The sequence below is a fragment of the Protomyctophum bolini genome (assembly GCF_963924005.1).
Source record: "Protomyctophum bolini genome assembly, chromosome: 21".
In the NCBI taxonomy this organism is placed as follows: Eukaryota; Metazoa; Chordata; class Actinopteri; order Myctophiformes; family Myctophidae; genus Protomyctophum; species Protomyctophum bolini.
In genome coordinates, this window is record NC_137882.1 from 25,947,201 (window position 1) to 25,973,677 (window position 26,477).

At 43.8% G+C, this 26,477-nt stretch overlaps 1 protein-coding gene across 1 annotated transcript; it reads right to left on the reverse strand.

Moving 5' to 3' along the window:
• Nucleotides 1-163: 163 nt before the first annotated feature.
• Nucleotides 164-25,710, reverse strand: galnt11 (UDP-N-acetyl-alpha-D-galactosamine:polypeptide N-acetylgalactosaminyltransferase 11 (GalNAc-T11)). Its single transcript, XM_080793989.1, has 12 exons — nucleotides 25,595-25,710; nucleotides 18,407-18,681; nucleotides 17,530-17,653; nucleotides 15,521-15,687; nucleotides 13,505-13,633; nucleotides 11,169-11,412; nucleotides 9,745-9,862; nucleotides 8,138-8,290; nucleotides 7,260-7,472; nucleotides 5,687-5,791; nucleotides 5,350-5,487; nucleotides 164-3,922 (listed from the first exon to the last, which is right to left on the reverse strand). The coding sequence occupies exons 2-12, from the start codon at nucleotides 18,645-18,647 to the stop codon at nucleotides 3,791-3,793; spliced, it is 1,764 nt and encodes a 587-aa protein (XP_080650115.1). The 5' UTR covers nucleotides 18,648-18,681; nucleotides 25,595-25,710; the 3' UTR covers nucleotides 164-3,790.
• Nucleotides 25,711-26,477: the final 767 nt, after the last annotated feature.

The following is a 26,477-nucleotide window of genomic DNA, read 5'->3' on the forward strand; positions in this document are numbered from 1 at the left end:
CTCATGTCCCGCCTGGGATTTGAACCCTTGTGCCAGAAATTCTACTGCTATATTAACTATAGGTTTCGTAAGCGGATTAATTTCTTTGTCTCTGAGCTTCATGCAATATGTTTTTTTCAACCGAAACACTACTAAAATGAATGCTGCACAATATGGCTTTAAGGTCAGGTTTCATCACGTTTATTCAAACATTCAGTCATTTTTGATTAAAAGCAACACACAGTGTCATTAACGTTACTTGCTGAGAACCGATCAGAAAAACAAAACAAAAAACACAAAACACAAAGAGGTTTTAGCCGTTTCCTGGAGTGGAAAATGTTGATTTCATGTTATCGCCGCGAGGAAAAGGTGGAATCTATAACTTATTAGACCCACCGTCAAAGTATGGGATCAGACCAGGACCCACTGTCCCTACAAAGTATGGGATCAGACCTTCTTAGAGTATATATGAATAGACGGCACCCAGAGGAAACCCTGAGGCTAAATGGACATAGTGGCCGATTTGGTATTGCAGCGTGGGCCCAAACACATGAACGCGCTGGTCCGTTGACTATCATTGTGCACGTGAACGATGACACGTGACCGCACGTGAACGCGTGCAATGATGGTCAACGGCAGCGCGTTCATGTGTTTGGGGGCAAATCCATCCCAGAATGCACTCTGTTCCTACCCGGAAAGAGGAGTGAAATCGCCTCATGCGCTTTAGAGCAACTTAATGCAAGTGGATGGGAGGAGAACTCGGGTGCCGTCTCTATTCATATATACTCCAAGGATCAGACCAGGACCCACTGTCCCTACAAAGTATGGGATCAGACCAGGATCCACTGTCCCTACAAAGTATGGGATCAGACCAGGATCCACCGTCCTTACAAAGTATGGGACCAGACAGGGGTACACGAGTCTTGCCCAAATTAAATATGGACATGCAAATTGTGTCATCCAGCCTGACGGAGCAAGGACCTTTCTGGTTAAATCTGTGATACTTCACATTGCATTTGAAAATGAACTATTCAATCTCATCAGGAAATGTAAATAATCACAAAACGACACATTTTCCCGCTTGAAATGTTTAACCACTTCAGTGTACATTGTACGACAGCCAAAATAAATGGCCAATCCGTGTGCTCACACCTCGGTGCGTCGCTCGCGCGTATAGATGTGCTATATACCGGTATTTTAACTATTTCGGAAACATTTTCACCTCGCGGCGCCGGGGTTGAAAGTGGGAGACAGAAAACTGTCATACTAAAATGAGCTAAGTTCAAAAGCTCACGACGACTAGACGTGTCTGAAGACACTTCACCGTTTCAGACAGTCGGAACACATTTAAAAAAAAGATTCAGCTCACTAGATGTCACTGACTGTCAACAGCTCTGTAGCATAAGGTTCCTTATTTCCCGAACTCACAGCCGTTAGGCAGTTTGCAGGGTTGTCACGCTGGAGCAGTGTCTCTTTGGAAGAGAGGGGAGGAGAGGGGGGGGGGGGGGGGAGACACATCTTCCCCAACGAAAACAAAAGCTATTGAAAAACGTCTTCAGTTTAAATAGATGAACGAAAACAAATTTGGACTTCTAAAAAATATAATTATTTCACTATCAACATTTTGGAGGAGGATTCTCTTCTCTACCGTACTTTTTTTTTTAAAAGCTCTGTGGGTGTATTATTGTTCTATTATGGGACTACTACTACATACATAAAAGTCAATAACGCCTTTAAATTATTATTTTTTAAAAATCAAACAAAACAAAACATGATTGTACAAACAGGAAGCGATGTCGTCATCATCCCTACTACTTCCTTCTTCTTCTGGTTCTTCTGATAAAAACATGATTGTCTCTCAAAGAAAAAGGAAAAACAAAAAGGGAACGTATTTCCCTAAAGTTCAACGGTCAAAGTCAAAGGTAAACAAAAACAAAATGTTAAAAAGGTCGAAGTTCACATGATCGGGGATACGGGGACCAGGCTCTGTGACATCATCAACGTCGGCCATCTTTTTTGGGACAAGGTCCTGTGTGACATCATCGACGGCAGCCCCATATAGACCGATTCACAGAGGGTTTCCTGTGCGGCCATTACTGAGGTGTACCATTATGCGCAACAGCACTGATTAGCTACACCTGGCCTACGGAGCACCTGCTCCATGGATTACACCTCAGTAATGGCCGCTCCCAGGGCACCCCTCTGTGAATCGGTCTATAGACATATAACAGGTAGACAGACTGCGGGTGCGTTATTGTATGCGAGTAGTGGGCGCCATCTTGTGGAGGGGAGCTCATAAAAGGGCCATGCGCAGCAGCTGGGAAATACATTGTTTTGTGCACGCCGGCCAAGACCTATAGTCGGTTGAGTCTCTAAACGGAAGTACTGGATTTCTTTTCCCCCCCACAATATTTTGATTTAGTCTTAATCTTAGTTTAGTCTTATTTAGTCTTAGGGGCCCCATTTCCATCAGTGCTAAACCCCTTTTTCATAAACTTCTTTGCCTTTCTTTTTTTTTTTTTACTATTTTGAAAAACATTTTTGAAACGTGTCAATGTAAAAAATAGTAAATAGTAATAAAAAAGAAGAAGAAAAAGGCAAAGTAGTTTAGGGATAAGGGGGTTTAGCATGGACGGAAATAGAGCCCTTAGTCTTGGTCATAATGCAATGTTAATTCTGCCAGAACATATTTTGTCTTAGTCTTATGAATAACACACCGTTTAGTCTCGGTCCCATTTAGTCTTCTGAAAAGCCTTCAAGTCTTAAGGAACGCAGGCGTTAACTTGTTGCTTGGATCAACGGCAGGTCTCCTCCAGGTCTGCTCAAGAGGGGGGCGCAACAACGCAAGCATAAAAAAAAAAAAGCTAAACAGTATCCAGGTCTGGTGAGTCGCGGGCGCGTTCACGAAACGAGCACGCGCGCAACAAATTCACAGGACCGCGCTCACGTAAATACGCTTGCATCGTCGTACAGAGACTCCTCCTCAGTGAGGCCTATAACTATAGGCGCGTTATATTACTTTACACACGTTTGAAAGGCCCTTTTTAGTCAACAAAATTAACACTGCGCCCAACAAGGTAATGACGTCGAGTCTTTACAGATCCGTTTACATTCTCCGTGAATGAAATTAAGTGTCGCGATTGGTCGATAAAAGATCATTATATTAGATAATAAATACATACAACAGTCATTTCTCAACACATTCTCTGCGTTAGGTCGTGACCAGGCTGTTCTCCTCGAAAATGAGGCTAATTTCTTTCTTTGTGACTCCATTCAGCAAAGACCTGGCGAGGACACGATGCGATTCACAGAGCGGGCGCACGGCTGCCCCCCTTGCCAAATATGGCAGCCGCGAAGACCCGTCGCTCTATAACGAACTTCAGTGGCCCATTGAGAGGTCTGTGGGCAGCCCTCTCGCGCTGGGCAAGAACTACGCTTAGAGTGTATCGGCGGAAGTGGGCGGGATTTCGGAGGAAGTATACCGCTCAGGGAAATGACGTTGACACTTTACAAATCCTGTTTACGTTCTCTGTGAATGAAACAAGTGTTTCGCGATTGGTCGAAGACTATGGTATGGGGGGGAAATACATCGGACGGATGTCGCGGTCCGACAGTTTACGCCGATACACTCTCTGCCTTTAGGTTTTGGCCATAGCTTTTGCTCTTCGCAGACGAGTAGGGCTGGGCCCCCGAGGCTACAGCCCTCCAGGAACAATATTACGATACACTCTCTGCCTTAGGTTTTGGCCAGGCCTTTCTCTTCACAGACGAGTAGGGCTACAGCCCTCCAGGAACAAGGACCCCATCCACGTCAGCCCTCCATCTGCCACTGCTGTGCCTCGGAGCCGTCGCAGATCGCCATGGCGACGTAGCCCTTGGCACCCATTGGCTGAAGCATGGACAGGCACTGACCAACCGAAACCTGGTACAGTCGATTAGACTTCTACAGGGGGGAGAGAGAGAGAGGCAAAAAGTTAAACATTTTCAACTCAAATACTCAGTGAAACTTGTGTGTCGTTTTAGTCTTTTACGTTTAAAACAGGACCATGCGTAATGCACCGTCTTGCCAATATCTTGAATTAGATTCATACGGACGTGCTGATGTAATCACAAATTGTGTTTTTGTGTGACAGGACATAATTAAGATTGGACTTTTAGGTTATTTTGACTTAATTTTTTTCCTGCGCAGCTATTGTTAATTAATTATATCTCCTGCATGACCTGACCACCCATATGCTCCAATAGTGTGAAAAATATATTATTTTTCATTGCATGAGGTTATTAAATAAACACAAGATTGTTCAGTGTACATCTGTTATTTTTGAAGTTTTTAGGACATTTTAGGGAATTTTCAGATGGGTGGTCAGCCATTAAACGCATATCAACTCGGGGGTCCTTGACACAAAGAGCAGTTTGAGAAGGAAGCACTGCGTCGTCATCTTACCCCCAGATCCCACTGCTGAGAGCCCCCAGATCCATGACACTTACCCCCAGATCCCACTGCTGAGAGCCCCCAGATCCATGACACTTACCCCCAGATCCATGACACTTACCCCCAGATCCCACTGCTGGGGAGCCTCCAGATCCATGACACTTACCCCCAGATCCCACTGCTGAGAGCCCCCAGATCCGTGACACTTACCCCCAGATCCCACTGCTGAGAGCCTCCAGATCCATGACACTTACCCCCAGATCCCACTGCTGAGAGCCCCCAGAGCCATGACACTTACCCCCAGATCCCACTGCTGAGAGCCCCCAGATCCGTGACACTTACCCCCAGATCCCACTGCTGGGGAGCCTCCAGATCCATGACACTTACCCCCAGATCCCACTGCTGGGGAGCCTCCAGATCCATGACACTTACCCCCAGATCCCACTGCTGGGGAGCCTCCAGATCCATGACACTTACCCCCAGATCCCACTGCTGAGAGCCCCCAGATCCATGACACTTACCCCCAGATCCATGACACTTACCCCCAGATCCCACTGCTGAGAGCCCCCAGATCCGTGACACTTACCCCCAGATCCCACTGCTGAGAGCCCCCAGATCCGTGACACTTACCCCCAGATCCCACTGCTGAGAGCCCCCAGATCCATGACACTTACCCCCAGATCCCACTGCTGGGGAGCCTCCAGATCCATGACACTTACCCCCAGATCCCACTGCTGAGATCCCCCAGATCCATGACACTTACCCCCAGATCCCACTGCTGAGAGCCCCCAGATCTGTGACACTTACCCCCAGATCCCACTGCTGAGAGCCCCCAGATCCATGACACTTACCCCCAGATCCATGACACTTACCCCCAGATCCGTGACACTTACCCCAAAGATCCCACTGCTGAGAGCCCCCAGAGCCGTGACACTTACCCCCAGATCCCACTGCTGAGAGCCCCCAGAGCCGTGACACTTCATCAGACGAGGGGTGTCAGCAGAGCGCACTTCCGACACGTCCAGACACAACAACCCTGCGAGAACCAACTCACTGTCCTCGTTGTAGGACCACACCTGCACGCACGCACGGGGCACACAGGCACACACACAAAAAATGCTTCAGGTCATTGATGTAATAGACTGCTTGGATTATTCGATAAGGTCTCAATTCCTATAGGGTGCACCGATTCGGTTTAATATATTGAGATTCTGCGATTCAACGATCGTTGCGATTCGTGTGCGATGTGTGTGTGTGTGTGTGTGTGCCCCCCACCTGTTCAGGGTCTTGCGGGTCACATGATCTCAGCACCACAACCCCTCCCTTCTGACTGGCTCTGCCCTGAGCCGCCAAACAATGACCTGAGAAAACATTCACTATCTGTGCACACACACACACACACACACACACACACACACACACACACACACACACACACATCATGAAAAATACTGATCTAAGAACTGATTAAAAAACAATGACCGCCAGGATTATTTAATCTATTTATCGCGCATTGCCAAGCTGGTTTTCCGCTAGCAACCGCCTAGTTTTCACCAGAAACGGCATTCATTGTTGCCGATTTGGAGATACAGGCCATTGAAAGCAGCACATAAGAGGGCAAGTGGACGCGCCAACAAGCGCGGCAGCTAACAATTATATCCGTTCAAAACACGGATAAAAGAATATAAATCCCAGAGAACGTATAGGCTACAGTTCTGGCAGGCTGCCAGACAAAAGTAATTCTACGCTTACGTTACGTTTCTGGCAGGGCTTCCGCATTAAAACCCATTTTGGGGCGGGAACCCCTTTTGGTGTTAGCATAATGCTATAGCTATTGAAAAATAGCAGATCTACAAGCTGGCGTGCTACGATCTTGTAGGTCTGCTATTTTTGAAAAATGAACTACCCGGCCACACACACACAAGATTTGAGACACAGAGTGACACAGACAGACCGACATACATACACCCAGACAGACAGACAGACAGACAGACCGACATACATACACCCAGACAGACAGACAGACATACATACACCCAGACAGACAGACAGACAGACAGACAGACACCCAGACAGACAGACAGACAGACAGACATACATACACCCAGACAGACAGACAGACAGACAGACAGACAGACAGACAGACAGACAGACAGACAGACATACACCCAGACAGACAGACAGACAGACAGACAGACAGACAGACAGACAGACAGACAGACAGACAGACAGACAGACAGACAGACAGACAGACAGACAGACAGACAGACAGACAGACAGACAGACAGACAGACAGACAGACAGACAGACAGACAGACAGACAGACAGACAGACACCCAGACAGACAGACAGACAGACAGACATACATACACCCAGACAGACAGACAGACAGACAGACAGACAGACAGACATACATACACCCAGACAGACAGACAGACAGACAGACAGACACCCAGACAGACAGACAGACAGACAGACATACATACACCCAGACAGACAGACAGACAGACAGACAGACAGACAGACAGACAGACAGACAGACAGACATACACCCAGACAGACAGACAGACAGACAGACAGACAGACAGACAGACAGACAGACAGACAGACAGACAGACAGACAGACAGACAGACAGACAGACAGACAGACAGACAGACAGACAGACAGACAGACAGACAGACAGACAGACAGACAGACAGACAGACAGACAGACACCCAGACAGACAGACAGACAGACAGACAGACAGACAGACAGACAGACAGACAGACAGACACCCAGACAGACAGACAGACAGACAGACAGACAGACAGACAGACAGACAGACAGACAGACAGACAGACACCCACCCGTCCAGACTGCAGCACGGCGGCCCGCCTCAGGCTCTTGTTGAACTGCTGCCTCTGCTGGACCTTGTCGCCGCCGTGAGTCATCTCCGGGTAGACGCTCTCCAGGTACCAGCGGAACGAGTGGCACTTCAGCCTATCGCGGAGCGCCACCCGCTCGCTGATGTCACCGTAGTCCCGCCCACGCAGCTCCGGACGCAGGGACAGATACTGCTCCTGATTGGACGAACGGAGTCACACGGTCATTGACCCATTCTGACCTGAGATCAGATTCTAAAAATGTCTTTTTGAAAATGACAGTTTTCAGAAAAAGCTGTTTCTATGTCAGTCGTTCTTCGATTTTTCAAAAATAGCAGACCTACAAGCTCGTATTTTTCAATAGCTAAAGCATAACATAATGCTATAACACCAAAAGGGGTTCCCGCCCAAAATGTGTTAAGTGAATCAGTCAGTGTAGCCTCGGAGAACGCGGGCGGTTTGTTTTCAGTCAGTGTATCAAAATGCAAATGAAATGCATTATTATTATGATACTATTATTATTATTGTTATTATTATTATTAATAACAATAACCTTTATTGATACTATCAACTATATCAATTGAAGATAGACAGGGAAGAGGGAGAGAGAGAAGGGGAGAGAAAGGTCGTCATGAGCGGGACTCGAACATGCAACGCACTGCCAGGCCAGAGCCTATATATGTGGCATGCGCCTGGACCACTAGGCCAGCGGGCAACCCGCTGTCATCATGTTACTATAGGCCCAGCTTTGCATGCGTGTCTGTGTGTATACCCCATAGCGATGATTTGATTGGCTGAGCAACGTGTGTGTACCCCCCCCCATAGCGATGATTCGATTGGCCGAGCAATGTGTGTGTGTGTACCTTATACTCGTCCATCCAAACGTGCGCTAGCCGCAGTGAATTGTGGGCCATGGTGTCCTGGCCGCCCGGCGACCCGTACGGACGTCTCTTCCTGAAGATGTGACCCACTCTGGAGCACGGAACTATTAGCAGCTGCCCTCCGCACATCCAGAGCTGACACAGAGAGAGAGAGAGAGAGAGAAAGAGAGAGAGAGAGAGGAGGAACTATTAGCATCTGCCCTCCGCACATCCAGAGCTGACACTATGGCCCCTTTTCCACCAGTTGGGAACCGATTCAGGTCTTTTTGGTTCTTACTTAGTCCATGAGCCAGAGTTCCAACATTGGAACGTTAATTATGAATTGAGTGGGAAAAACTATACCTATATTAAATATCACCATGAAACTTCCCCAGTTGATTACTTGCACAAAGACAATGATTGTAATGTATTACAAATATTACAATTTTCAATATGCAAGTTAGGCATTATATAGGAGAATATGCAAACTAATTCAAATATGAAAAAGCTACTACTGTGGAAGGGTAATCATATATAAATTTACTTATATTGAGCCTGTATAAACAATTTAATATTGTGTACGGTTTTGCCCACTCAATTCTCAAATGAACGTTCCAATTTTGGAGGTCTGGCTCATGGACTATAAACTGGTTTATAGTTTATAGTTCCCCTCACTGTATATATATGTATCTCTTCCCTTTTTGCTTCCTAAATGATGAATTCCTGTTCTGTTCTTTAGCTACATAGAAGTGTCTATTTGTATGTCTCTAAATGTTTTGATGAATTGAACAATGTGGACCCTGTTGTAAACAAGTGTAATGCTTAATTGGGTCGTCCACTCACAGTTAACAGTCTTTGTATTGAGTTTGTGCTTGAAATGTACTGTAATTCTGCAAACTGTTAATAAATATTTCAATCAATCAAGGTTCTGAACTGAACCGGTTCCCGACCAGTAGAAAAGGGGGTCAAAGAGACAGAGAGAGGAGGAACTATTAGCAGCTGCCCTTCCGCACATCTAGACAAGAGGAACCAATATTGACCCATTAAAACCACAATTACATAACAAGGACTCTAGTTCTGCCCTATAGAGCGACGCAGTCCCTCCCCCTTTCAGAACAACGAACGGCCCAGGAAATGAAAGCGCAATGCATTTCCCCATAGGCAGTTTTTATTTAATTTATTTAAAGACCTTTTAAGCGTCGTACACAACACACACAATATTTTGGACCAAACAAATAATTACAAAGAAGAAAAACAACAAAGAAAGTGTTGTAACCTGCCGTTTTTTTCTACTTTCTAATTCTTTGTTTGGCCCGAAATATTGTGTGTGTTGTCATGATTTGTCACGACAAGAGTTGGCTTCGTACGACGCTTAAAAGGTCTTTAAATAAATTAAATAAAAACTGCCTATGGGGAAATGCATTGCGTTTATTTCCTGGGCCGTTCGTTGTTCTGAAAGGGGGAGGGACTGTGCCGCTCTATATGGCAGGGTCACATAAAAGGTAGCTAAAATTGCCGATCTACAGGCGGCAATTTGTGAGCTTGTGGATGTGCCTGTCTTTGGGTTTGTTCGTGCGTGCGGTGCGTGCGTGTGTGTGTGTCGTCTTCACCCTGAAGGAAATCTCCAAGTTCTCTCCGCCCCAGATGTCCATCCCGGCATCGTATTGGCCCAGCTCGTTGAAATACTTCCTGTTTATAGCAAACAGACCACCTGCCATGGTGGGAGACCTGAGAGGAAGACGGGTATATATACAGGCAGACCATTAAGACAATTATTATGAGTCATATACAATATTTGACCTCGTCCATCTGTCAATCGTCTGATGCGTAGTCTAGGGCAGTGGTCCAGGGGGTCCTTGGAGGCCCCAGCTAAATTTGACCTGAGATCAGATTCTAAAAATGTCTTCTAAATGTCTAAATGTCTTCTAAACAGTTTTCTGCTATGTTTCTGTCAGTCGTTCTTCGATTTTTCAAAAGTAGCATACCTATGAGCTTGTAGATCTGCTAATTTTCAATAGCTAAAGCATAACACGATGCCAACACCAAAAGGGGTTCCCTCCCCAAATGGGTTAATACAGCGTCACAACACTTTAACGACATTGCATAATTTGGCTATTCAAAAATAGCAGATGTACAAGTTCATAGTGCGCTTCCATGGGCTTGTACATCAGCTACTATTGATTTTTTTTGTGGTAATTTTGTAACATTGATTGATTGATTGAAACCTTTATTATCGAAAAGAGCATCGAGGTTCACCCTCATTTGCAATGCTGCCGAGATTACACACACGCAAAATCAACAATTAAGAATAAAATAAAACACAAAACAAATCTACAAGTAAGGCATATAGAAATAGTGAAATTAATCAGCGGAAATAGTCAATATAGTCTCAATACATTAAAAACATACATATACAAATACATATTGAGGTAGGGAGGTTCAAGAGCAGGTTATTAAATTGTCCATAGAATATTGGGGTATTCATTTAAATAGCGTTTTGTTGTAGAGTGTTCCATGAAATGGGGGCATCGAAGCAGAAAGCATGGCGTGGCGTGCGTCTGTGCGCTAAGTCACCTGATGGGTAGCCTCGGAAACCCAGACGTTTTTATTTCCAGGGAGAGAAAAAAAAAGTCTGGGTCTGAGTCCACTTCAATTCGGCATAGGGCTGATTCATACTCCTATTTTACCGCTGTTTCGGCGCTGTAGTGCCGAAATGATTTCGGCTCGTCAGAAATTTACTTTAGGACGGTATACCCCCCCCCCCCTCAAATGACGTCACATTGTAGGCTCTACAGCGCCGAACCGACTTTTATTCGGCTCTAAAATAGGAGTATGAATCGGCCCATAGAGTAGCGCAAACATTGCTCACTCTCTGCTGATTTCTGATCGTCTGCACCTTTGTAAAATTGACATACACAGGCACACTCCTCTCTCTCTCTCTGTCGCTCTAAGTAATTAGTCTCATGTCGCACAGCATGCGCATAGTTTCTCCCGGCGGATCCTGCCAGGAGCTGCCTATATTCCGAGGCTATACCTGATGGGCAGCGTGGGGTCTCGGTCCAGCTGGTTCTGGGGCACCGGCTCCCACTTGAAGTGCAGCCCCCAGTTGAAGCCCCCCCTCACCAGGGGGGAGGGGCTGTAGGCCAGCGTGTCGGCCGAGATGATGTCGATGACCGGACAGACGGCCGTCCGCCCGTCCCTCTGCAGCGCGGTCAGCAGGGGCTCCAGCCACGCCTGGTTCACCTCACAGTGGCTGTCCAGGAAGACCAGCACCTCACCTGTACGCGCACGCACACACACACACACACACACACACACACACACACACACACACACACACACACACACACACACACACACACACACACACACACACACACACACACACACACACACACACACACACACACACACACACACACACACACACACACACACACACACACACACACACACACACACACACACACACACACAACAGCGTTGCAATACTACTATAACTATAATAACACATTTTAATTCTTTTTTATTTTTTTATGTTCTTTTTTCACCTAAACGTCAGCATTGGTGTCCATTGCAATGCCATTGGTCATTATATTTGCATATAGGGTGTAAAAATGTGTACGGGGGGGGCGGCGTCTGAAAATCTAGCGGCACCATTCTTGTTGGCTTTAAATCCTAGCCCACATCACTCAGGTCTGTTTTTGTAAATATTGAGCTCGTTCTTGGCGACAACATAGTGAACCAACACCAGGATGGATAGAAAGAACGTCGGGCCCAAATACCTTACAAGGACAAGGAAAATGTCCTGAACAAACACGGCTGTGCTTAGATACTTTAAACGTTATGTCTCTGCGCCCGTGCACCGCACAGCCGAGATCCAAGCCATTCTACGTCTTTTTGTAAACTCGTCAATCTGGGTTCCTTGATGCCGTCTCCATGCTGGAAAGCTGAAAATCTAATTCCGTTTTCTGGCTCATTCCCTCGACGTGACCTGCTGTGGCACTTATTTACTGAGCAAGTCTGCACCGTTGTGAGGTCAGTTTAAAAGAAGAACGTATACAAGCACACCGGATAGTCGCTCAATGTAAACAAACCAGACAAGCCAACAAGTATGGCGGCCACTACCACGTGACACATATGTTGACGCCCCCTCAAGGAGATTTTGGTACGCTCTATAAACACCCCCCACAAAGGCTGAAATTCACACAAATTAAAAATCTCTGGACTCTGTGCAATTTTTTCCAAAACAACTTGGGGAACATTCAGATCACAGCTGACAAGGAAATTATCATATATCCCACCACTGCAGATTATACATATTATTTGATGATGTTATGAAAATAACGTCTCAGAAACTGGTCCCTGATATTCAGGAAGCAGCAAAGTGAAAACAAGACAGAGATGAAATGTCATGGTTTTCTTTTTTTTCTTTTTCCCTTTGGCTATTTTTGAAAAATAAGTACCGGTAATAACAATTAAGATGTTATTCACTCATATTGTTGTTCATTTGTTCCATTGTTCATCACTTCAATAAAAAGCAGGCCTGCATAAAACCAAGGGTCGTGTAGCCATTTACAGATTTCTGCTGAGACAGAGACTAGAAATTTAAATATTCTATGTTCAAATGGTTTATTGGCGTTCCATGAATAAAAGTAGCATCTCCAGTGATGTAAATAGGTTTTCAATGTAATGAGTCCCAGGATGCAGGGGTGGTCTTTTAGATGAGTCCCACTTCTAAGAGTCATATTTTGCCATTTTTACAAATTGCAGCATTTAACTCCCATTTAATTTTATATGGTTATATTCATGTAGAAAACGAAGAAGAAATTATTATTATAACTAAAGCTAGCAAAATAAATTATAATAAACAAATAAAAAGCTCTACATTCATACTACATACATATTTCATATGGTTTAGGCTATATGAAATCTATAATAATTCTGCCAGTTTTAACTAAATCTTTGTTGTTTTCATTACACATTACATACAAAATAAAAATGAATGCTACAAAACTAACCTGGAGATTAACTAGTTAGTTTGAATATTATTAAAACAAACATTTAACCACTTCAGCCCTTATATACATTTCGGCCATTCGAAAATAGCCAATCTACAAGCTTGTAGATATGCCATTTTCAAAATATTTGTATACATTTGAAAACTGTATAGTGAGTACTTTTTACTTTTGGCAGTACATTTTGATGCCAGTACGTTTAATCAAGTACATTCTTAATTCCAGATAAAATATCTCTATATTGCAGTATTGATACTTTTACTTAAGCAAAACAATTAAATCGAGTACATTTTCCACCACTGCTAATTTCATTTGGGTCCATGTGGTTAGGAGGTAGGAGGCGAGGTCTCACCGGTAGCGTGCGAGGCTCCTATCATGCGTCCTCGGATGAGGCCTTCCCTCTTCTGGTTCCTCACCACTTTGACCATGTGCTCCTGAAGAGACTGCTGCACATACTTGTCCAGGGTCTCCTTCAGGTCCTCTGACACACACACACACACAAAGCACACACACACAAAGCACAGTACACCACAGTCAACAACAGTGTGTGTGTGTGTGTGTGCGCGCGCGTTTGAGAGTTCTCAACTTCTGCCCGAACATGACCCGACTCTGTCTTTTATGTGCCGACTGGCGTTTTACAGTTTTACTCTGTGAAAGAGTTCTCAAGTTCTGCCCAAACCCGACACTACCCGACCCGACCCAATGCTTTTACTAAAGTCGAGAGGCTGTGCTACGGGTGGCCGAATTGACCAAAAAAGTCACAGTGTTAACCCATTTAGGCCGGACGTCGAAATTTACAGTTTTCTGAAATACCTCATGTTTCTGTATCAGTGGTGCTCAATATTTCATGTCAAGGACCCCAAAAATGATATGTAATTGGCCACCGACCCCCATCTGAAAATATGTTGTTCCAGGAACCCCTCAGAAGCAAATATTTGAGTTAAAAACGCTCTCTCTGAAAGAATATATATTCAAAGATTTGTGCCACATTTTCACAATTAAAAAAAAATTGCAGACCTACAAGGAACCCCTCAGAAGCAAATATTTTAGTTAAAAACGCTCGCTCTGAAAGAATATATATTCAATGATTTGTGCCACATTTTCACGATTTAAAAAAATAGCAGACCTACAGGCTATTTTTCAATAGCTAAATTATAACCTAACACCAAATGGGGTTCCCACCCCAAAATGGGTTAAGGAGAACTCCTTCCAAGGTTATAGAGCACCAAAGTCTGACGTAAATATCGGCAGAGGGTGCCAAGTCAACGGGTTTGTGTATTTATTTATATGTATTCTAATCCCCGTCTTAGATCGCCTCATATAAGAACTTCGCTGAAAAGTAAACAAATCATCCCGGCGGTTTCACTCGTATGGATATGAAGAATCAACTGACGCGAGAGAAAACGCTAATGTTACTGCAGCCAGATTGGATACATTTTCGCTAGAAACAGACTATCAAATATGTCGTCCACGATACAGAGACACCTCCCCGACAATATTGCCGAGTCAGTTTGTTTATTTTTGGACTACAATTCTTATATATACGAGACGGTTTTAATGCGTTTACCATCGAACCATTTTTTTCGCCGGATTTTCGTTGATTGAAAGCTGCAAATACTTCAGCGTATGCTCCAAAGGTAATAAAACAATCTCGGGCAGCGTAGGATATTTGATTAAAATGCGGGTAAAGCGTTTTATGGAGTGATGACCCCCATGTTATTCTCCACGGAGAACAACTTCCGCGAAACCCCTTGGAACCAGGGAATGAGGCAGATTGACGGCAGCACAGCGCTCTATGGAGCAGCCATTGTTAACAATGGAATACGGACGTGCTCCATTCTATCTCAATGGGATAGTTCCAATAGGAGCAGTGTTGTTTTTGGCAGCAAATTTCTATTTTAGTTTAGTCATTGTCTTTGGACTGAAACTTCATTTAGTTTTAGTCACATTTTATGTCTTAGTGTTAGTCTAGTTTTAGTCGACTAAATGTCATAAGATTTTAGTAGACTAAATCTACAGTTGATTTAGTCGACTAAAATGTATTTTGGCGGGTCTTGATGCCGTCGTCATGAGTGTTTGTACACTAGCTGAAAATAGCTGATCTACAAGCTCACAACGCGTCGCAACGCGACCAAGTGTAAAATTACTTATACTGGATCTCTTGTCCACTAGTCCACTAGCCCTTCCTAACATTTTAGTCTCGTTTTTATTTGTCAACGAAATTGTCAGTATATTTAGTCTTAGTTTTAATCATCGTAGCTTAGTTTATTTTGTTTCCATTTGTTTTTGTCAGTGAAAATAGGTAGTCGACGAACATTTTTCGTCTTAGTTTTAGTCGACGAAAACAACACTCCTGCTCTCCACTCACCCAGCTCACTGTGGTCGTCCACCAGGATGATCTCGTGCAGCAGGAAGTGAGGCGTGCGGTCCAGGACGCTGTGCACGGTGCGGAGCAGGGCGGACAGCGCCTCGTTGAAGAAACAGATCACTACGCTGACCGAAGGTAGTCCCTCCGGATACACCCTGCCCCTGCATCTACACACACACACACACACACACAGAAGAAACAGATCACTACGCTGACCGAAGGTAGTCCCTCCGGATACACCCTGCCCCGACATCTCTACACACACACACGTACATCAATTTACAGAAAATAAATCAGAAATATATTATGATCACAGTATAGTACTGTATAGGCACGCGTGTAGTCTTTATGCTTGAAACCCGCCAGGCACGCGAGCATAAGCACACAGACTCTGATGCTCCACTCTACTGTGTGTGTGTGTGTGTGTGTGTGTGTGTGTGTGTGTGTGTGTGTGTGTGTGAGCGTGTGCGTGCGTGAGTGTGTGAGTGAGTGTGTGTGTGTGTGTGTGTGAGTGAGAGAGCGAGAGAGCGTGCGTGCATGCTTGTGTGCGTTAGGGCATTCACTTCTAGTCATTTTTACTAGTTGACTAGTTGCCTAGTTTACTAGTCGACTGTTTCGTTGTTTTTTTGTTTTTTTTAACTGTGTACATTGGTTACTTCTTATCAACTAGTCAACTAGTACCAGCAAAGTCGACTAGTGGATTTACTAGTCGACTAAACTAGTCGACTAGTTGCTTTCATTCTTGCCTCTGAAGAGGGCGGACGCTTTTATTTTTCCTCTCTCCCTCCCTGTCTGTACTCCCTGCTCAGAGTGTCTATTCTACACTGTCTCTTCGAAAACCCTGAAACTATCAAAACATGGAATTAATCATGGAATTAGTGTGCTGGTCTCTGTACGTGATGGACAACATTTTTTTCATGTAATTTGGGTTCTGGAGAGCCCGCTCAATACCCTGATGGATCTTCCCCCGACTATCAGCGTAGAAGAGGCATCTATTTGGATTATGGTTACAGGATTTCTGCTGATTGGGCTGTGCATTGGTCTTGTTTACCAAAGAATTGGAAAATGGCAACGCTGAACGGAGCCCCTATGCTGCCTGCCATGCCGAGCTGGGCAGGGCACTTGGGGAGATGCATCAGAAGATGGACACGATCTTGGAACAGGCCAGCCCTGCAGATGCATCAGAAGATGGACACGATCTTGGAACAGGTCAGCGCCCGAGAGCCATGACGGACAGAGAGCCATAACGGACAAAGAGGTGAAATAGCCATATTGCTATACCTCGCTCTAAACATGAATCTGGATTCCCCCCCCAATTGACAATCTCCACAAGAAGAGACAGCGAAGAAAGGATCCTCTACCCCCCCCCCCCCCCACCTCAACCCCCACCCTCCCTGACACCTGTTGTTGTGTCTTCAGACTATGGGCCGTGTTCGTTTCCACTGAACTGCCATGATAACGCAGGACTTTGAGGCAACGTGACATGACCTTGGGGAGATATGCCAGGAACACACACTTACACAAACACATGGGAAATGAACTTTCCACCGAACTGTTCTCATGGACACACATGTCTTACACACAACCGCCTTCTACTCCCCCCCCCCCCCCCCTCCCCCGGCAGCTAGGTATCTTTTTTTTCCTCCCCCCGCGCAGCTCATCCCTTCGATGGCTTGCGTAGGAAGAGAGCTTTTTTTGTGCCTGGCCCAAGCCCAAGCCCCCGCCACCCCTCCCCAGAAACGTGCCTGCACAGCCGAGTATTATCATCTTACTTGAAATGTGATGTGATGACTTCTTACCCCCCCCCCCCCCCCCCCCTCTATGTTTTCTTTTTCTTTTTCTATGATGCAAGAAAGATGTATTGTGGCGGCGCGACTCATGTTGCTGCGGCTCGTGCACTAGCACATCGAAATTTCGTTTTTCTGCTGTTCACAGTTGTAAAAATGACAAATAAACCTATCTATCTATCTATCTATCTATCTAATGCCCTAGCGTGCGTGCACTCTTACTGTGAGTCTCTGGTGTCTGGCAGCTGTCTGTGTGACCCCAGTCTGTTGGAGATGAGAACATTGAAGGCGTGTTTGTGATAACCCTGATCTCGGATCTGCTGGTCTGACGCCGTGTAGATCATACCTGGAGGGAGGGAGAGAGAGAGAGAGCTTTGTGAGCACTTAGCCCCATCTGCTGGACATCGTGTATACAGGAATTAGCACCTTCAATAAACCCCCACCCCCAAAAAAGCTAAACCAATGCCAGTCCAAATAGTTTAGTTAGCTATATGCCGGGCAATCTTTCTTCATAGCCGTCAGTGTTAAGTTGATTGTTGGAATGGATACCGTTTCTTCCTCGGTCATTTCCTCATATTTCTACTAGTTTATTTAAATAATGTCATGCACATTTTGTCCAGTCAGTGCAGGCCTGGTTGACTAGATTTTAGAGGACATTTTGATGCTCTTGCTACTGAAATGATGGATTATTTATATGGAGAAATCCTGTCATTTTTTAACATGCATCTCTATGGGGAGAAGGACAGCTTGCCCTGTCTCCTCGCTGCTAATGTGCAGGTTGGGGAGGGACACATTTTTTCATTAGCACATATATATATATATATATATATATATATATATATATATATATTGGGTTATTTTCTTCATTAGCACATATGTATATCACATATATTGGGCTATTTTTTTCATTAGCACATATTTATAATTATATCACACATGCTGTACCCTCCAACTGTATACTCCCCATTTTCAACTTGCTTTGGCAATGTTAAACATACGTTTTCTCATGCCAATAAAGCTCAATTGAATTGAATTCACACAGAAATGTGTTTGGGGAGGAATTAAATGGCAACAACGAGAACAAAAAAAGGTCACTAACCCATTTCAGGGAGCTCTGCTCCCTTATTGGCCACGGGCGCCCCTCGGCCCGCCTTCTGAGCGAAGGGGCCCTTAGTGATTGGCTGCTGCCGGTGGAAGGGTCCATTCTTGCGGGGGAGCAGGGGGGTGCGGAGGTGGGCGGGGTCGCTCGCCAGGTTGAAGTAGAGGAAGAGGAGGACGGACCAGGTGACCGAGGTGAAGAGGCAACCATAGAAGAAATACCTCCATGTTGCACCGGTCATGGTGGGCGAGAGAGCATCGTCTTACATTACACAGCTGGAGGGGGAGAGAGAGAGAGAGATTATTTCATGTCCGACAACGTTCAAGTAGTATAGCAACTATGATAGCTTTATATTCCACTAGTACAGTGGTCTCAAACAACAGAACTGGAACTCATTATTCATGCATTCGTCTCTTCACGCCTGGACTAATTGCAATTCTCTTTTTTACCCGTTTTAAACAAAACCTCCACGGACCGCCTCCGAACCGATCCAAAACTCTGCAGCCGCAGACTTCTAACCATGGTCCAGCGGACGCTGCCACATCACGACAGCCAGTCCTGGCCCTCCTTGCACTGACTGCAGGCTCCCGGTGAAGTTCAGGGTCCAGTTTTTTAAGGTTCTGGTGCTCACTTTTAGAGCCATGCGTGGTGGTCAGGCCCCCGGGTTACATAAGGGGGGGAGGCGACTCATTATAGGCGTATAGAGTGAGTTTTAATTGACGTTGTGTGCCCAGTAGAGCCCTCAGGTCTGTACAGAACCGGGCCTGTTAGACCAACCCTCCACCTAGCCTCGGAAACCCAGAAGTTTTTATTTCCAGGGAGAAAAAAAAGCCTGGGTCTGAGTCCACTTAAATTCGGCATAGAGTAGCGCCAACATCGCTCACTCTCTGCTGATTTCTGATCGTCTGCACCTTTGTTAAATTGACACACACACACACACACACACACACCTCTCTCTCTCTCTGTCGCTCTAAGTAATTAGTCTCATGTCGCACAGCTGCGCATAGTTTCTCCCGGCTGATCCTGCCGGGAGCTGCCTATGCCATGAAAAGCATAGGTGAGTTCCAGGCTACCCTCCACCAAACTAAAAGACAAAAGGTGACAAAGCTTTTCAGGCCAAAGCGGCCAAACTCTGGAATGCTCTTCCGATAGCCCTGAGATTTGCACCCTCTGTGGACTTATTTTTTGAAAACAGCCTTAAAACGTTCATTTCTTTTGCACAAGCATTTGTGGATGGTTCAACCTGAATTTCCTCGTTTCATCGTATATCTATTGATTAATTACGCTTGTATTGTCATTTTATTTGAATTGTACAGCAATTTGCATCTGCCTTGTTTTCATTTTCTTGTATTTTATTTTTTATTGCATCATGTAAAGCACTTTGTCAGTCCTCTCTGTGAAAGGTGCTATATAAATACCATTTACTTACTTACTAGTGGCCCTTAACCCATTTTGAACGATTCTACAAAATGTCTTCTAAATCCTGACAGTTTTCTGAAAAACCCCATGTTTCTATGTCAGTCGTTCTCAAACCTTTTCATGTCAAGGACCCCCAAGATTATATATAATATATATATAATCTATATATATATATTTTTCAAAAAAAGCAGACCTACAAACTCGTGAGCTTGTAGATCTGCTATGTTTCAATAGCTAAAGTATAACATAATGCTTAAAACACCAAAAGGGGTTCCCGCCCAAAATGGGTTAAAGGAATTCCAGGTGGTCCCCATTTAAATGAAGGAGAGTTGGTAAGCAAATGGACCCTTATAGGTCTTTAACTCTTGAGAGCGTAAAATTAAACTAAATCATGGACCCGTACATCTGCATTCATTAATTTGCAAGTAGTCTACACAATTAGAGAATGTAGAAGGATTTGTATTTGCCTGTTATCTCTCCTAATAGTATACCAACATCAATACAGCACGGCATTGTGGACAAAACCTTATCCGACGACAACAACATCCTCTAGGTTTTGGGTCTGAGAGGCTAAATCTCATCAGGTGGTCCGAAGCCAAATTAATAATGGGCCTTGATATGAACAGGGTTGAAAACCACTGCTCTAGTAAATGCCGGTCCACGTCCATCTGTCAGATATGAATTAATTACAACGGATGAAACTTCTTATTAGAAGAATTCATATTTGGGTTCATTCCAGAGACGAGATCTTACAAGCATCAGAATTGCTTAGCGGAGGGGTTCCCAAACTGTGGCGCGTGACATGGAAAGGCAAATGGCGGTTTTATGGCGATATAAATATTTTCTTATTATCCATTTAGACCAGAGTTAAAAACATTCACTTTGAAAGAATATATATTCAAATATTTGCACCACATTTTTTACGATTTTTCAAAAATAGCAGGCCTACAAGCTCGAAGCGCGCCACTCAGTGGCGCGCTATGAGCTTGTAGATCTGATATTTTTCAATAGCTAAATAATAACTATAATTTAAAACACCAAAAGGGGTTCCCGCCCAAAATGGGTTAACACAAACTGCAAAATCCTGTAAAACACTGTTGTGAGGAGATGTATTCAGCAGCTGCATGTCTCTCAGTGCAGTGACTTTCTGTGATTATTTGCCATAGTCGTCGATCAAAAATATTTAATATTCGGCCAAATACAAGGAGACTGAGCATTGTGGGGGTGCGTCAGCTATAGGATGTGCAAAAACGTCTGGGGACTGCTAGCTTAGCGCGAGGTTCCCCCGATATATTCTTCTTTAGTCTTTAAACAGAGTTTTATACACCATAGCATATAGGTTTACGACTTTCCATCATCACACCAGCTGCGGCTCCATCTTGCTTTGTTTTCATGGGAAACCCAAGGTTGTCGGTGACATTTATACACACAACACACAACAAAACGATATGTTAAACAGTCTAACACAGATTGGCGGTGCGTTCGGGAGTTTATAGCAGCCCAGAGTTCAGACCCATGGCCGCTATACGGGGACAAGCAAAGGCATAACAAATTGTCACAAACTAAAACAATAGTTTTCTCCTAGAGGCACAGGCACCCTTAACCATATCATACTGTACAAATTAAAAATGGTATAAAAGAGTAGCAGCCCTATTCACACTCACTCTCATTGAGTTGTAAAAAATGACATACTGTCATATTACACACACACACACACACACACACACACACACACACGTCTCCAAAGCTGCTGACTTCGTTACAACAAACAGCAAACACAGCAGAAACACCATCACTTTTAACAAGTTAACGGTCAATAATTCACCGGGTACACACGCTGACCTTGCACTTCTTACCGTTGGTTGGGTTGTAATGTCACATGTGTTTTATACTTTTACTGTATATTTTACTAACTTTTAGCTGCACTTGAACAATAATGATTTTTTTTTTATTATTCCTAGATCAGTGGTTCACTTTCAAGGACCATCATAACTAATTAGTGTCAAATGTAACACTCTCAGAGTTACAGACCTGTAAGGGTCCATTGGGTTCCATGTGTAGACTCTCAGAGTTACAGACCTGTAAGGGTCCATTTGGTTCCATGTGTACACTCTCAGAGTTACAGACCTGTATAGGGTCCATTTGGTTCCATGTGTACACTCTCAGAGTTACAGACATGTAAGGGTCTGTTTGGAACCCCCTCGAGGTACCCTGGACTTCACTTTGAGAACCAATGTCCTGACCTAGATTTTCGATTTGTCTGTTTTTTTTGGGAAGGAACATTATTTATTGGTACATTTCTATGATGATGTGTTTCCCTTTGCTTGATGTTCTGTGTGAAGCACATTGAATTGCCTTGCTGTTGAAATGTTCTATACAAATAAACTTGCCGTACTATTAGTTGGTTGTAATTAGCACTGCTTTAGGATCTGATCCTTGTACTTCTTACTATTGGTTGATTGCAGTGGTGGAGAAGTAAGCAACTAAACACATTTACTCAATTACTTAAAGTACAACAATTCTGAGGTATTAATTACTTTGAGATAATAAACTATAGTAGTTCAAATGTGCATTAACCAGCCCACTATATGCTTTGGCTATTTTCTGCTAGCACGCAGTGCACTGAACTGCATGCACTGCACGCACGCACGGTGCACGCACACACATGACCAGTGTTGTTTTCATCGACTAAAACTAAGACGAAAAATGTTCGTTGACTACCATTTACCACTGACAAAAACTAAATGGAAACTATACATGAAAACTAAGCTATGACTAAAACTAAGACTAAATATACTGACAATTCCGTCAACAAATAAAAACTAGACTAAAATGTTAGGAAGGGACTAGTGGACAAGATATCCAGTATAAGTCCTTTTACAATTAGTTGCATGCTGAAAATAGCCGATCTACAAGCTCACAACGTGTCTTGTAGATCGGCTATTTTCAGCAAGTGGAAAAAAAACAGTCATTACGACGGCATCAAGGCCTGCCAAAATACATTTTGTTTGACTAAATCAACTGTAGATTTAGTCGACTAAAACTAGACTAACACTAAAACATTCCAGGTGACTAAAATGTAACTAAAACTAAAACTAAAACTATTCAAGAGACTACGACTAAAAACTAAAATCCAAATATTTGCTGCCAAAAACAACACTGCACACGACTAATCCTCAGTCAAGCCCCCGGACCACCAGCCTGATGTCAAACATAAAAACAATAAGCCGACAGACACTTATAGCCTAGCTGTTGAATGGTTAAAGTAATGGTTGGTAAATGTACTTGCTCCGTGATAGAATACAGATGACATATTATTAAAGCCATTAACCCAGTTTGGACCCTGGTAACACGCACCCCTATGTTCTGGGGCAAACACAGCTGACCTACAAACTCACATTGGGTTGCCATGCGACACATCATGTGCCCAAGCTTATAGATTGGCTACTTTTGGTGGAATTGATTTGGTGTAGAAAGAGATAAAAGGTAGGGAGCCTATACCACAGACCGCTGCACGCTAGTCAACAAAGTATATCGATTTTATTAAAGCCCCATTTACGCTCACAGACAAATCCAGCCGGAATCAGATCTGAGCCACATCCAGATTACTGGAAGTCTAAACAAAAACAGCAGTCTGAACGCATTAACGCGGTGTAGTTCTATATACTAGCATTCGGAGATTGTGGAATAGTTGTCTGGCTACGTGAGACTACAATTTACAATTTAGGCATTTAGCAGACGCTCTTAATCCGGAGCGACTTACATTAAGCAAGAACAAAAAGCAGGGGAATACATCACATAAAAAGCATTTATCATGAAACATGCGTAAGCTAAGAACTTAACAGTGGAATATCTATATAATGAAACTATACATATAAACTATACATATAATTGATATACATATGTACTATGACGTGCTATGACTGTCACTACATACAATGCAATTATAGTGCTGTCTACATAACATGCTATAAGTCTGTATCAAATGCTATCTAAGTCTACAGAAATGCTATCTAAGGGGGTAGGGTAAGTGCTACAGGCCATGATGGAGTCTGAAAAGGTGGGTTTTCAGACTATAGTGTCACATCCTTCAAGGCAAGCTGCCTCTCCCTAAGGAAACAGGAGATGGCCTCCTGATATTTAGGCCACAGTGCTCGGGTTCCCAAGGCTACCGAGAACCGTCTGCTCTCCACACATCAGATAAAGAAAAGGTGTGATGTGAATTGTGAAATTGTTGAAAAAACAACATTTGTTTTCACAAATGTGAAAATGTTCTTCTCACACATGTACACACACAGTGTGTGTGTGTGTGTGTGTGTGTGTGTGTGTGTGTGTGTGTGTGTGTGTGTGTGTGTGTGTGTGTGTGCTCATAGCGCGTCACAACACAGTGACAGTTAATAGACAATTAGACAGGGAAGAGAGAACCACTTTCACTGTAACAGGAACCTAACTACCATTCCCTACACTGGTGGGCGACACATGTACACACGCGCACGCATGCGTGCATGACTTTAAACAACATTAAATGTTACTTTTCAGGATTCCAATTAAAAATTAGCAACAAACAAATGAATACATCTGGAATTCAATTCAAATATAGAAAAAAATAGCAGATCTGCTATTTTTGCTTACATGTGGCTCTCTGGAGTGAGTGTGGAACTATAGTGGCCCTCTCCTCTCCAGATACAAAGTTGCCCACCCCTGAGCTGGGGGACCCATAGGGAACGGGGGTATTGACCTAACATAGAAAACCAGTGAGGAAACTGCAACATCCCTGACTGAACTACAAATGATAGGCTGTGTAGCCTAGTTAGTAGGCTACATCAGTGGGTTCTCCAGCTTTTTCATGTCACTGACCCCCCAAATAAAACGTACAGTATGTATTTGGCCGCGGTCCCCCATCCGAAACAGAGTTTGTACATTTCATGAAATTGCCGTCAAGCCTTTTCTTTTGTTAGCTGATCTATAAGCTCACAATGCGTCACTCAACACATTGTAACACACAAGTAAAGTGGTTAAAATTGATGCATTGATCAACGACTATAGGCAACATCACTTATAAACTACTACAAATTAACTGGTGGAACTATACCTACAAATTAACTGATAATAACAGTCACAGAACTGACAGAAGACCATTAAATACATAACATAGCGTCACCAGATTTGACTAAATACAGTACATCGCCTATTGAACTACAAATAGACAGCAAGACAGGACTACAAATGCATGACTTGGAAGAGCTAACGCCAATTCTAACGGTACATTAAAAAGATGCCCGTTTTTAGTTCTTCGTGACAGGGAGTCACGTGCCTCTATAATCAATAAATAATCGGTCGTTTGAATGGTAGCAGCACGTCAATCACTTGTTGTATGGATGGCTACTTTAGCTCAGTCAGCTAACGTTAGCTACAAATAATAGGGGTTGGGGTTTCACCGATACTGGTTACCTAAATAATTCCGTGACGGCGGAATTTTCAGTGGGGTAAAAAATATCCACGTTTGGTTCAACTGTTGTATATAAATGTATTTATTGTTGATGTCCATGCACTGCTAAATCAACGCCCAATGTTGTACACAGCGGAAAACAAATACATACAATACAAATATAATAGCCGGTAACACAATTGGATTGGTCACCGATGTGAACGTAACAAAGAAACGTACAAATACAAATCAACCAACCCCAAAGCCGATTAATTGCCCCCCGCACATCCAATCAATAGCTGATCGGACTGATTCTGGATCGATAACACCCGCTGACTTACCTTTAGACCTCCATTTCCCCCAAATAAGCCCACATAAATCCTGTTACGTTTGTCACGAGACATAAACGCTGTGCAGGAGCGACGCACCAACTCATATTTACAACATGGAACTGCGACTGCGATGCGTTCGTGAAACCTGGGAAATCTAGTCGTTAAAGGGCCACTTCACCACTTTTCAACCTTATAATTGGTCCTCACTAATAATCATGATAAAATAAAGCACCATTTTTTGAGGGGCGCTAGCCTCTCCTATTATGTCCAGCTTTGAGGGTGTATGTAAACACAAACATTGTAATAACACAAATTAAATGCCATTGACAATCATTGATTGTCCAGTTTTGAGAGTTTGTCCCAACACAAACATTAAATGCCATTCAATTGACAATGAATGGCCAGCTTTGAGTGTTTGTTTGTGTAAACACAAACATTGCATGAACACAACCATTGATGACATGGTGAGGACGCAAATTCTGATTGGCCGGAATAAGATGATTTATGATGACGTACGATGATAAGAGCGCCCCTCACTTCACACGGGTGTGATTTTCTCCTACTCAGTCTGAGTAGAAAAGGACAAGGCAGTCAGACAGAGTGTTATTAATACAGACCCGTTGGGGTCTCTCTCTCAGAAACTATCTAATCCACAGAATGACATTACTACTGACGTTCAGGTCACACAGGCGTTTTAGGAGAAGATGGGGTTGGACTGTATTCAAAGCAGAGGAGAAGTCCATAAAAAGGACACGGGCATTATACTGTATGTTTTAGGCTTGTCTAAGTGACTATATAAAGTTAGAGTGGCAACCACTCAAAAAGAAGATAGCCACTAGGTGGCGGTACCGCACTTCATTCGGTTGCCTTTTGACTCGCAATGTTTTCTCAT